Source organism: Silurus meridionalis, chromosome 19 (assembly GCF_014805685.1).
Source record: "Silurus meridionalis isolate SWU-2019-XX chromosome 19, ASM1480568v1, whole genome shotgun sequence".
Taxonomy (NCBI): domain Eukaryota; kingdom Metazoa; phylum Chordata; class Actinopteri; order Siluriformes; family Siluridae; genus Silurus; species Silurus meridionalis.
Genome location: NC_060902.1, coordinates 16,812,261 through 16,825,494, shown reverse-complemented (window position 1 = coordinate 16,825,494; position 13,234 = coordinate 16,812,261). Strand labels below are relative to the sequence as shown.

Sequence of the window (13,234 nt, the reverse complement as noted above, 5' to 3'; positions counted from 1 at the left end):
GAGATGCTCTGACCCAGACGTCTAGACGTCACAATTTGTCAAACTCGCTCAAATCCTTACTCTCGCCCATTTTTTCTGCTTCCAACATGTCGATTTTGAGGACAAAATGTCCACATGCTGCCTAATTGATAAATCCACCCACTAACAGGTGCCATGATGAAGAGATAATCAATGTTCTTCTCTTTGACTATTATAATGTTATGCCTGATCAGTGTGTATTAGAATGTGGAAACACCGGGTCATTTTATGGTTACTGAGGCACATGAATGTTTATTTTCTGTGCAACAAACACAAGAACTGGACAATGAATGACTGGAAAAATGTTCTGTTTACCGATGCGTCCAATTTGGACATTTTGGTTGGAGTTGCTTTGGAGCAGGGAAAATTAGACTTGTTCCAGGGGAGGAAATAAAGCCTTCAGACCTTTCCATGCCATGACAACATGTGATACAGAACATTAAGTATTTTTATCTTTCAGGATATTATGTAGTATAGAAATAATCGCTGCCCATAACAGATCATGAATGTCAGAGGGGATTTTAAGTATTCAACACTGAAATATGCTGAAGGGCCAATTTTCCCCTCTAATACAGCCATTAATGACATAAGTGTGTAGCAGCACTGATGCAAAATGAAAATGTGTTGAATAGAATAGAATAGCCTTTATTTGTCACAGATACATTAGAGCACAGTGAAATTCATTCTTCGCATATCATTCTTGCGTGGAAGTTGGGGTCAGAGCGCAGGATCAGCCATGACACAGCACCCCCTCGAGCACAGAGGGTTAAGGGCCTTGCTCAAGGGCCCAAAAGTGGCAGTTTGGCGATACCAGTGCTTGAACCCCCGACCTTCCAATCAGTAACCCAGCACCTTAACCACTGAGCTACAAGCAAGGAGCTTGTAAATGTTCATGAGGGCTGAAACTATTCCTTAAATGATTCGAGTAATTCGATTACAAAATGCATCGAGGAAAATTATTGGCCTCGATGCACCGTTTCATCCATTTAACTACACACGAAGCACTGGGTTTCCCCACGGACCATTCTTACTGACGCACCACACACTAAACTCTGGAGAGCTCTGGACAGGTAAACATTATGGAAGCCCGTTTCCGCCACATAAAAACAAAAGCTTGCCTCAAAATTAAATCCGCTACTATAAATAGAATCGCATCTTATCAAACTGAGCCTCTGATCCCTAACAACCAGCTCTGGAGGAGATGGAACAAGACAGATGAAGCAGAGGAGCCTCGTTCATACACCTACAGCTTCCAATTTCAGGCCCACAACATGGTTACTGGTGGATGCACCAGAAATGTTGGATGTTTACGAGAAATAACGTCTGAATTGTGAGAAACAGTCAGAATTAAGAATAAATAAAGTCAGATTTAAGCAAAATTTTTCTTTTTTTTATGTGGAGGAAACGAGCTTCCAAACACCACAGAAGACGCTGCAGAATGAAAACTGGAGAAACGGAAGAGAAAACAACGAGGGGCGAGGAGAAGATTCAGGCCAAAGGACACGACAGAAAGTTCCCAAACTTTGGGATAATTTCAAACTAAAACATAAAAAAACACTGTACAGTGCTTTTACCCTTTTTGAAGTCATTTGAAATGTATTTTCATATTTATGATTTTTTTTTTGGTTATTTATCTATTGGTATTCCCTGGTGGTCTAGTGGTTAGGATGAGTCCTGTTGTATATTTAGTATTACGCTTTAATAAAGAAAAAGTACATCTTATCTGATTACTCGATTAATCAATAGAATACTCGACTTCTAAAATAATCAAGAGCTGCAGCCCTAAAGTTCATCCTAATCGCATTTATTTATTTTAAAGAATTAACTAAGAGAACTCAATAAAATGATCAAAGATATATACATATCATCTGATCTTACATGAAAAATCTATATAAACAAACATGGTATTGTGTGAATACGAGCCTCGGCCTTTCAGAGAAACACATCGGTTCTTTAATAATCCGCATCCTGGAACACGTGTTTAATTCTTTGGTGTAATATTGATCGGATCCTGGTGAAACGTCTCAGGGTTTATCAGGCTCTTAAAGGAATCAGCAATAAATCTTAGGATTTTTTTTTCCACATTGAAAAGAAAACAGAGAACAATCAGTGCATCAGACTTCAGTTATGAAGCGTCCTCATTCATTCGAAACATAATAATATACTTCCTACACCACCAGAATGTTCCATCGCACCTTTTTATCTGGTTCAGTGAGACCATTACAGGATACAGGAATTCGAACCTGAAACCCACCCACCCACACACACACACACACACACACACACACACACACACACACACAAAATCACTTTCCATTGAGCCTGTGTCTATGTTGAGGTCTTAAAACAAGTCTCTCAGCCATTCTTCATTCTTCATTCTGTTCTTCATTTACGCACTTTGATCTAGGAGGGAGACAAAGCTGACACGTTTGCGTCAACACAAAAGTAATCGATAAAACCAGGTAACACGGTGTAACATTTTGGGGCGGCCATGTTGGAAAAGCCACATTGTCTTGCTACTCATTTTCATCGTACAAGACGAACTCATCACTGAGAGTACAGGAGTATCACACACACACACACACACACACACACAACACACACACCCCAACACCGAGGCAGCTCTCTTGCAGACAAACAATTCAGTCACGATTTTTCTTTTAGGTTTGTTTTTTCAAGAAAAGGCGACGGTGGAGGCCTTTAGACAGGAACAGTGTTCATCATGTCTGATCAGCAGGAGTTCACTTATTTTCACTGAACTCACACCTTTCTTTCTCTTGGATTTGTAGGAAATTATCCAGGCGTGATGTTTACAGCATTATTAGTCATTTTTTTAGCATTTCTATCATCATAGCTTTTTTTTTTTTTTTTATTCTCCTGAGCCAGAGTAGGTCAGTTCAGAGGTTAAAAGGTTGTGTGTGTGTGTGTGTGTGTGTGTGTGTGTGTGTGTGTGTGTGTGTATGGAAAAAAAGAGTGAGAGAGAGAGAGAGAGAGAGGAAGAGATTAGCTGTCTGCAGACTTTTCTGTGCTTGACGGCGTCTCTTCGGAGCCTGGAACAGAATCAGAGTCAGTGCCGCGGGTCTCCGCGAGCACATCGGCATCTGAGGAGAACTTCTCCTTCTCCTTCTCGTCGTCGTCATCCTGAGGGTAGAGTTCGGGGTATTTCTGCATGCACTCCTGCATGCCGCGGAAATACTCGATGCACTCCGAGCCCTTCACCTCCTCCTTGCTGTAGTGGAAACAGGAAAAGGCGTCTTTAAACTGCTGGCCGCAGGGGCCACTCGCCATCCCCCCCAGACACGGGCAGTTCCAGTTTATGTCTCCGCTGGGCAGAATGAGACCTGCAGGGGCACAAAGGCAATAAATTCACTCACTCTTCACCCGGGATCTGCTCCGAGCTGGCATGAGGGGCATCGTTTTTGGTTTTATCATCATCATCATCATAGGTAGATGAGGGAGAAACGGCAAAAATATCATGCATCAGGACGACTGTGTGTGTGTGTGTGTGTGTATGTGTATGTGTGTGTGTGTGTGTGTGTTCTCGTATTTACAGGATGAATGATTTGGCGCCTCTCTTTCTCCGTCTCTTTCATTCTTCCTTCTCTCTCTCCCTAATTATTTCTACCCCCATCCTTGTGTCTTCATCTGCTTTTCTCTGTCTCTCTCACACTCTCTCTATCGTTCTTTTTCTGTGTTTTTTTTTTATTCTCTTTGAATAATCCATTCTGCCCCTGGTGTCTGCCCCCCTCTCAGATTCTGGTCTCAGGCTCCATCTCTGCCCTTAGTCTCAGTCTCCGTCTCGGTTCACATGTATTAGTCCACGTCTCAGAACCTGGTCTCAATCTCCAGTCTCAGTCCCCGTCTCTAAACCTGGTCTCAGTCCCTGGTCTCGGTCTCATTATCATTAAGTGTCGTGTGTTTAGTGTTTAGTGTCGTGATCGCGAGCTGACCGTGATCTTCATAAGGGTCATTGGGGTCGTCTTCCACCAGCTCAGCACTGCTCGGTGCTTCGTGATCTTCCTTGGTCACAAAGATGACGCGATCTTTACCTGCCAACAGAAACAACCAACACACTCAGGAGACATAAATATGTGCTGAGGTTTATTATGAAAGAAAGAAGGAATAAATGAATATGAGAGAGAGAGAGAGAGAGAGAGAGAGAGAGAGAGAGAGAGAGAGAGAGAGAAATAAAAAGAGAGTGCAACATCAGGCGGATCAAACCCATCTGATTTATTTACAGAGTTCAGTATTAGATTTTAAATGTCTCAGTTGTTAAGCATTTGAAGACTCATTTATTAATTTCCCACCCGTATTCCGACAAATCCCCGCCTCCTAATCTAGGATTGGCTAAACACAAACCGAGTCAGCTTTTTATCGAATGGTTGCGAGAACAGAATAGAAACAACCAATCGGATGAGTGTGGGCGGGGTTTACCGGAATACGGGTGCCGCTAGCCGCTAACCGCTAACCCACGACATGAGAAACCAATGTCATTGAAGAAGAAACAAGAAAACCCCGGACCTGCTGAGGACCACCGGGGGGTAAATAAAACTCACCTTCCTGCCTGCAGTAAGACATTTTTCAGCGCGGGACAGAGACAGGGACGGAGACAGAGACAGATTCTACTCCACACTGATTATACTGACGCTCTACACGGGGTCCTGTCCCAACCGGCAAACAGAGCAGGCGCGCGCGTGTACGTGAGACAAACCGGAACTGGAGACTGTGCTTTCAAAATAAATGTTTTATTTTAAACCGGATATGAAAATATTGTCTTCAGAAAAAAAAAGTTCAGGCAGGGTGGAGAAGAGTGATAGCAGGAGTGATTTGTGATAGAAGAGTATCTGTGAGAGTGAAAGGGGAAGTTTATAGGACTGTGGTGTTGTATGGTTGTAAATGTTGTAAAAGACAGGAGGTGGAGCTGGAGGTAAAGAGCTGAAGACACCAAGGAAAAAATGTCAGACAGACAGAAAAAAGGAACAAAAGAACAGAAAGAAAGCAAGCAAGAACAGAAAGAAAGAAAGAAAGAAAGAAAGAAAGAAAGAAAGAAAGAAAAGGTCATGTCACTATATGATTTCTATATACAATCTTCAAGAAGAAAGAAAGAAATAAAGAGAAATTAACAGACAGAAATTCTGTCACTACCTGCTTTATCTCTCTTTCTGATTTCCAAGATAGAAAGAAAGAAAAGCAAAAAGAAAGTAAGAAAGAAGTTCCAAAGAAGAACTCAATAACCCACACCGTATTCTGTCTCCAAATATTATTTTTCTATTTTCAGAACCAAAAAGTCTCTGTATGCGTTCACGTTTTTTTCCATGTTGTTCGTGTTCCTGTCAGAGAAGAAGAATACAGAAAAACTACAAAAAAACCAAAAACATTTCATTGTTGGAGTTATGTTCAATTTGTATACATTATAAAATATTTCTTTATTATTATATTTATGACATTATATTTTTCAAGATTCGACAACAAACCATTCGTTTCTGGCAAACCATTCGTTTTCTTAAAATGCACATCTTAGGCCTGACCGTGCCCAAAAAAAACCCTAGTTTTTGATGCGAACGTATTACTGTTCGATAAAACCGAGCTGAATAAATGCATGTAAATTTTCTAAACAAAATACAAAAGGATATCAGCAATCAGCAGGTGAAGGGCTGAGCTTTTATAGGTGCTCATAACTGTACTTTACAGTTTACTGCATGGCTGTGAGCACAATTTTATACCATCATGGACACAAACATGTGTGAGCCCAAGATAACAGAGAAACAATAAATTATAAACGTGCGTGTGTGTGTGTGTGTGGGTGAAGTCAGAGCAAACAAATGTAATCAGAGATGCTTTTACATTCAGTGCAGTGTGTGTGTGTGTGTGTGTGTGTGTGTGTGTGTGTGAGACGTGTGACGACACAGAAAAGCATGAGGTCAGAGGCGGATCCGTCCGTCCTCTGGCAGCCGCAATCGCTTCAACAAAAGGCATTAGATATTAAAGTCGGGGAGGCTTTTTGGGGTAAAGGAAGGGCGGGTGATGATATAAAGCATCTGAAAGGGACAGAAAGGAGGGGATTTGCTTTGAAAGGTTGCTAGTAGTTACAGCGGCAACACACACAGTTTGAGGTGCGAGAGATTGCCAAGAGTTTCTCGCTCCTCTTTTGTCAATACTGAGCTTTATCCCAGAGCAGGATCTGACAAAACACACACACACACACACACACACACACACAACAGACCCTCCATGTAACTGACAGCTAGTAATAAACAGATCTGGAATAAAACGTTTATGGTTTATATGGGTGAGGGAAACTTTTTATCAGGAAACATTTATCAAACGTTTATGGAAGGAGTCTCCAGTGTCAGCACTTTACCCTCACTGGGGTTTTATGCGTTCTGTTTTCCTCCTCATTCACCTGAAAACGCTGCCCTTAAAAAAACACACACACAAACTTTTTTTCAGGATTTCTCACGAATATATTTTCGATATTTTGATTCCAATCGAAAGCCCAAAATATAAAGATACTTATTATGAATTATAACATTAAGATCATTATTCTTTTTTTATTTACTGAACACAGTGTTTTTATTGAGAATGTTCCATGACCGTAAGTCATTCAATCTATCTGTATTTACATTCAATTTTCCTTAATATAAAACAGACTCACATCGAACTACTTTCAAAAACACCTTACAATCCGCATGAAGAAAAGTACTGTAATAATATATATTTATACAAAAGCACAAAGAGACACTAACTCCAGTTTTTTTTTTTGGTATAACATTTTGTCAGTCTTACAAATCTCACTGTGGTCCTTTAGCATGATTACAATCAACACCAAAGCCATCTGCAGTGCATCAAAAGTGCGCCGAACAGACACCATGCGAGAGGGAAACGTGATCCTCAACCCTCCAAACTGCTTTTAAACCCAAAGCAAGACTAAGCCCAGGATCAGTTACTTTTCTATTTGGTATAAAGGTTAGATGATACATTTCCTGACAGATCCCGTCCTCCCCCGTGTGTGTCTTTACTGATCATGGCAAATTAAGCAAAGTTATTGTTTCTGAAAGCAACTAAATACAAAACAAGCTTTTGGTCTGATAAAGGACTTTGTTTAAGTTTGGTTTGGTGTAGAATTGGGTTTAGTCTCAGCAGTCTTAGTTTTGGTTTGAGTTCATGCTCAGTTTTTGATTTTTAGTGTAACAAATGTATCAAAATTACTCAGTTTTCACTGCAAGCTAAAACTAGTCCATAACTAAACCCAAACTGAGACTGAACCCAAAGTGAGACTAACCCCAACATGTGGCTAAACCCAAACTGAGACTAAACCAAAACAGCTACTAAACATAATCTGAGACAGTGTTCATGCCAGGACTAAACCCAAGATAAACTAAACCCAACCTGAGATTGAACTCCAAAAGGACTGAACACAAAATTAAAATTAAATGGCAAGGTCACAAAAAGTGGGAGTAGGTAGAGACTGAGATTAAATACAAACTGAGACTAAACCCAAACCAGGACTAAAGTAAAAATAATACTGAGCTGTAACTGAGTTGTAACTGAGCTGTAACTGAGCTGTAACTGAGTTGTAACTGAGCAGTCGTGTGCTTGGCTTCGTTACAGAGCCGTATTAGGGCAGAGTGCACGCTTCAGGACACGACCTCTTGGAGAACAGGATAGAGTTCAGTAACTGAGCAACAGCCATGAAAATGCACCTCATCACCGCAGAGCAGCGTACCAAGCTGACACCGAGACTCATAGCTGTTATGTAAGCATCTTCAACAAAAGCTCGGGGGGAAGAGTGAAACTGTTTGGACTGTGGTTTTTGAAAACAGAATCGGCCAGGACTTACACGGCTTTTGTGCATGCTCTTTTCGGGAAATCTAAATACCTCTTTTAGGTCCGTTTTCTGGTTAGAAATGATCACAGAGTTCCCGGAATCGCTGTAATAACACCGGCATCACCTTCTTCGCAACCTCCGAACGAGCGAAATGGAAAACAGCACAGAGTTTAAGTCTTAAGAACACGATTTAACACTTCACTGATTTCATTGAAAAGCAGCAGCCAGAAAACAATACATTTGCTCCATGTCTTTTTTGAACATGCGCCGTGATAAACACGTTACCACCAACGTGTCCTTCTCCATCCCTCCATCAGACATTTTTTTTAGCGAGTCTTACTGTACAGACTCTACACAGCCACAGTGGTGGTGGAGGCTGCGGGCGTGGACGATTGTTGAGGTGTGACCTTGGCCAGCCGGTGTTCTTTGTTCTGCAAACAGCTCCGGCTGCACAGCTGACACGAGGCGCAGAAGGAGTTACAGCACGGCAGGAAGCGACACACGCTCACTCTCCAGATGAACCAGCCGGGAGACCAGCAGCACCAGAACACCACCACTGAACCGGCCAGCACTCCCAGAACCACGTAGAGCGCCAGCAGAGAAACGTTCGGAGGAGAATCTGAGGGAACATGTGGAGATATAGTGAACAAATATGTCTCCTCCATGGTGCCACTACAAAACAAGAAATATATAGTATCTCAGAAATGAGTGCACCCCTCACATTTCAGCAACTGTTTTATTATATCTTCTCAAGGGACAATAATATAGAAATGAAACGTGAATATATTTTAGAGTAGTCGATATGCAGATTATATATCAGTACAGATTTACTGTCCTCTAAAAATAACTCAACATACAGCCATTGTTGTTTAAATAACCGGCAACAAAAGTGAGTACACCCTAAGTGATAACAGGTGTATGTCATGTAACCGTGAAAAGCCACACGTCCAATTCATCATGTTCATGTTTTTGACAGAACCGTAAAAATATGTGTATCTTCTAATAGAGCAGTTAAATGTGGTGCTTTGAGGACAATTCTCTCATACTGACCCCTGGATTTTCAATATGGGACCTCATGGCAAAGACTCTCTGAGGACTTGGGCCTGTGCTCGGATGCAAGTCTTATTTTTGAACACTTCCTTGAACACAATGAGCTAATCTGGGCCAGGCCAGCGTAGTACCTATTTACAGACACATAAATCCAACAATGGTCCTAGGGCACTCGCTGATCCTGGTGACCAGAGCTGACGGTTGATTTATAGCTCTGTCCACAGGAAGATGCAGCGGGCATTCATGTGCTCCTCCAATTAGCTTTATGCCCTTTGTCCTTCAGTTTAGCCATTACTTACACATAAAACACAATGGCCGCTTTAAGAGAGAAGCTACACACAGACGAAGGGTCAGCGCCCGTGTGAGCATGTTTCAAAGAATATCATTATCAACACAATGTCTGTGAACTTTTCTAGGGTTAATAGAAAATGATGATTTGCCCAATAAGGCCAAAAGGAAAGTAAGACTGCAGAGAGTTTCTCTTCGAAAAGCGTGACTGAAAAATGGAGACTTAGCAATGTGCAGAGCAACTTCTGGCTAGCATGTAGCAAACACAATTAGTTTATATTTGAAACTTGGTTTTTAATAGATTTCATATAATAATAATAAGAAGAAGAAGAAGAAGAAGAAGAAGAAGAAGCATTGGGTATTGACCTAGCTAAGAAACTGGATTCTAGCTAGCAATAACAAAGCTGCTACAGTCTTGCTCATGCTAACACCTAGCTAACGAAGAAAAGAAAATATAGTCATGTTACAATTCAAATTTGTTGCATTAAAATTTGTTTAGAAAACAATATAGAAAAGACAATATATTTGATTTATGCTTAAGGATTTGGTGCTAATGTTAGCATTAGTTAGAACATAATGCATTTTTTATTCATTATTAATTTACAATGATATTAGATTTTTTGTGTAGACAACATTCTCAGTTAAAAGAAAATAACATTAAGGAAACATTAGAATTAAAATGAACATTTAAAAACATGATATAAACATATGACAGACTGGATTTCTTGAATTCCAACATCCAGAAAGTGTTCAGTTTTTAAATTAAATTCAAGCTTACCAGTGACAGAATCAGTGTCAGGGATGAGGTTTGGGCCACTGCACTTCTCCACAGTTGATGCCCTCATGGTGGCAATGCTCATCATGGGCGGAGGAGTTACATACGTCTGATGTGTGCTCGCCGTGGACAACAGATCTAAAACAGAGCAAACACGGTTCTAAGTTTCCGCCTCTCTAGTTTCTTTTGTGCATGACACAATGAAAGCTTGCATGAAAACATTTTGAAAAGGTATACTGACTTGTGCATCCCGGGTAATCTTGAAGGTCAGATCCATCTCCACAGTTGTCGATTCCCTTGTCGTCTTCACACACCAGACTCATTGGGATGCATTTCCCATTTTGGCAGGTGAAATAAGGCTCACTGCTGCATTCAGAGTGATTAAAGCCTGGACAAGAACACCATTTGTGATGGATCAATCATTTAAAATTGTTAACATGGGTGTGTTGGACCTGCCACGACATTACAACCGTCTCATGAAAGAAATCAATAACAATGTACACAAAGTTTAAAGGTTTTTTGCCATTAACAATGCACCATGTGCACAAGTGGAAGATGATCGAAGCTGATAACTATAATTAAGTGAGCTCTTACCCAGCCTGAATGAGGTGAAGTCCCCAACAAAATCCACACGTGGTTGAGTTCCCCGGGTCACCAGTCTCAGAGTCAGGTAGTTTCCGGTGGACAGGACTGGCCGTGGCAAGCTCTTTCCACAAAGTGGCGGCCCGATAGGGGGCGCCATCTTATCCCGCCCATCATATAACTGGATGTATGAGCCAGTGTGACAGGGATCTCCTTGGTTCTCGTCCAGTGTATGGTCTAAGCGCTGGTCCGGCCGTGTCAAACCCGATTGCGAGGGACCCCAGGCCGACTCTGGGATGAAGGGGACAGGGCTAAAGGGTGACACACGCAGCAGGCTGTAAACCAGGAAGAAGCGGAACTGGAACTGCACCTTGTCGCGGGGCGTGGCTGCCTGCATGGTCAGATGGCAGTCGGTGTTCATGCTGACGAAGTAGTACCTACGTGACTCCTGGTGAGACCGGACGACCATGCCGTCCCCCCGTACGGTCTGGCCACAAAAATCCACCACGTTCACTGTTGGGACATTAGGAGATTCAAGAAATTCATGTGTTTGCTGAGATAAAAGAAATAGACCGGTGTCCTTTTTCTGGGCCACTGTACCCTTCTTAGATGGTGATAATGGGACACAAGAGACCAAAGCAAACCTAATTGTTTGCCTAACGAAACGAAAAAAGGGAGTTGGCTGCGTAATCCCTCCCATCTGGGGCAAGAACCAAATAATAGGAAGATTTATAACCACTCCAAAGTTTATTAGCTTTGTTACCATGGGAAACTAGTGAATCCTTGATGCCTGACTTCCTGGAATGTCCTGAGAAAACCTCAGTCAGTGGCAAAGAAACAATACTTCAAAATATCCCGTAACCATGTTTCCTGAACTGAGTTTGCTCAGAAATGAGCAGGAGCAGAACAGTGGGCTTCTCGTAAAACTTATTCACTGCTCGGGAATCAAATGCAAATGCTCTCGATCGAGAATAGGTTCCCACTGAGATCAAGAGCAGGAGATTATCAGGAAAGGGAAGCATCGAGTTTAAAAATATATTAGTTCTCTGGACTTCATTATGCATGCTCATTTACGTGGTTATTCATTTGAATAGATTTTGATGTGTTGCATATGATTTTGTGTCTAGAATTTATTCCTAAGCAGATGTTGGTAACCGGCGAGAGATTGGATTGTATTTTTCTATGCTAGATGTCAGGCAAAGATTAATATTTAATTTCTAAATGAATTCATGACTCATTTAGTACAAAGAAGATATAACTAATTTCAGTGAGAAAATATCCAAGCTTGTTGTCACCTTGTTGCAATGTTTTGAATTGTTTTTTACAAATACTAATACTAATATTAAATAATAATAATGAAATATTTGTTTCATTCAAATACTATATAGCAGCAGATATCATTGTAATGTAAATGTCATGGATGGAAATTGGATGAAAATCTCACCTGTCTCGATGGCACCAGTTTGCAGTGGCACTAAACTCAGAAGAACAAACCATGTAAACTGAAGTCTGGCCATCAGGAGTTTCTTTTTTACCCCCCAAAGTTTCACTAGAGTTATTGATCCGTCAACGACATTTCACCCATCTGAAGAGATTATAAGGTGCATATGATCCTCATGATCCGGTATTGTGACTCCTAGAAGCGCCCGTTATTATGTCCTATGGGTGGATGAGGAGCGCGTCCTGCTTCATCATCACCACGTTTGATGCCTCCTCGTCAAGTCCACGCGTCTGCGCCGATTCCTTGGCAACAGGGCACCAACCCCAAAAAGACCACGCGCTCACAAGGAGGGGCTTCCTTCCATTCACCACCATCATTACCATCACCACCACCACCTTCATCATCATCATCATCATTCTCAGTGTGGACACTTACACGCACTTACCAAAGCCGAAAGACCCCCACCCCAAAAAAATAAATAAATAGCGTGTTGAAGTCCCATATAGGTTGCAGGACAAAAAAATAAATAAACGCCAATTAGTGTCAAAGAAGAAAAGGCACAGAGGCACACGTGCCGAAGTAACGCTGAATAAGGCATGAATATGCTAATTAGACACGTCCTTCAAATCGACGTGCCCCGCCCCTTTCCCATTAACGCATGACGTTACATGACCTGCATTGAATTTAGATACCAGTCCCGTTTATTCTATGTTGAAGTTATTCCAAAGTGTAACTGTGCAGAAAGAATCTATGGTGTTAAACAGATTGCTGGTGTCTTTCACAGCCGACTTCAACAGAGTTCAGTACCAATGAAGACATCCACCATCATTCCAGTGCTGAAGAATTGTCTGTACTGCTCAGATTGCGCTCACACTTACCACCACTACCTGCAGCTAATCATGAAAAACCTAAAAAACTGTTTACTCACAGCTTCTCTATCAGATTGCTAACTTCAAGAAGAACCGAGCAAGCCACTCACCACTGCACATGCAAAAAGAGTGAACATTTTTATGGTGTGAACATGACAGAAGACCTCTCCTGGACTCTCAACACAACCTGCCTAAACAAGAAGGCACATCAGCTTCTTGTGAACGTTAAAGAACGAGAGTAGGACTGAGTAGGCACCAATCAGAGGCTGCATTTTTATGATGTCATCATGTAGAACTTCTTATAAAGTATTTAACAGTATTTTAAAAGTACAAAAACACAAAACAAATATTTTGATACAAAGTACGAAGCGATTTCCATCAAC

At 41.4% G+C, this 13,234-nt stretch overlaps 2 protein-coding genes across 2 annotated transcripts; both read right to left on the bottom strand.

The window, feature by feature from the left end:
• Positions 1-642: 642 nt before the first annotated feature.
• Positions 643-4,732, bottom strand: chchd4a (coiled-coil-helix-coiled-coil-helix domain containing 4a). The gene is made up of 3 exons (XM_046874488.1): positions 4,575-4,732; positions 3,969-4,067; positions 643-3,359 (listed from the first exon to the last, which is right to left on the bottom strand). Exons 1-3 carry the CDS (start codon positions 4,594-4,596, stop codon positions 3,022-3,024), a joined length of 459 nt encoding a protein of 152 aa, XP_046730444.1. The 5' UTR covers positions 4,597-4,732; the 3' UTR covers positions 643-3,021.
• Positions 4,733-6,441: 1,709 nt separating this feature from the next.
• ldlrad2 (low density lipoprotein receptor class A domain containing 2) lies at positions 6,442-13,066 on the bottom strand. Its single transcript, XM_046874715.1, has 5 exons — positions 11,986-13,066; positions 10,554-11,054; positions 10,201-10,347; positions 9,963-10,097; positions 6,442-8,465 (listed from the first exon to the last, which is right to left on the bottom strand). The coding sequence occupies exons 1-5, from the start codon at positions 12,056-12,058 to the stop codon at positions 8,197-8,199; spliced, it is 1,125 nt and encodes a 374-aa protein (XP_046730671.1). The 5' UTR covers positions 12,059-13,066; the 3' UTR covers positions 6,442-8,196.
• Between the last annotated feature and the right edge of the window lie 168 nt (positions 13,067-13,234).

Bases quoted from the DNA above. Each gene is read 5' to 3' on its own strand.
- ldlrad2 (XM_046874715.1), bottom strand. From the start codon at position 12,058: ATGGCCAGACTTCAGTTTACATGGTTTGTTCTTCTGAGTTTAGTGCCA. The intron at 10,348-10,553 runs GTAAGAGCTCAC...GTTCTTGTCCAG, and splicing joins CTTCACCTCATTCAGGCTGG to GCTTTAATCACTCTGAATGC. The intron at 10,098-10,200 runs GTCAGTATACCT...GCTCTGTTTTAG, and splicing joins AGATTACCCGGGATGCACAA to ATCTGTTGTCCACGGCGAGC.
- chchd4a (XM_046874488.1), bottom strand. From the start codon at position 4,596: ATGTCTTACTGCAGGCAGGAAG. The intron at 4,068-4,574 runs GTGAGTTTTATT...TTCTGTTGGCAG, and splicing joins GTCTTACTGCAGGCAGGAAG to GTAAAGATCGCGTCATCTTT. The intron at 3,360-3,968 runs GTCAGCTCGCGA...GTGCCCCTGCAG, and splicing joins TGACCCTTATGAAGATCACG to GTCTCATTCTGCCCAGCGGA.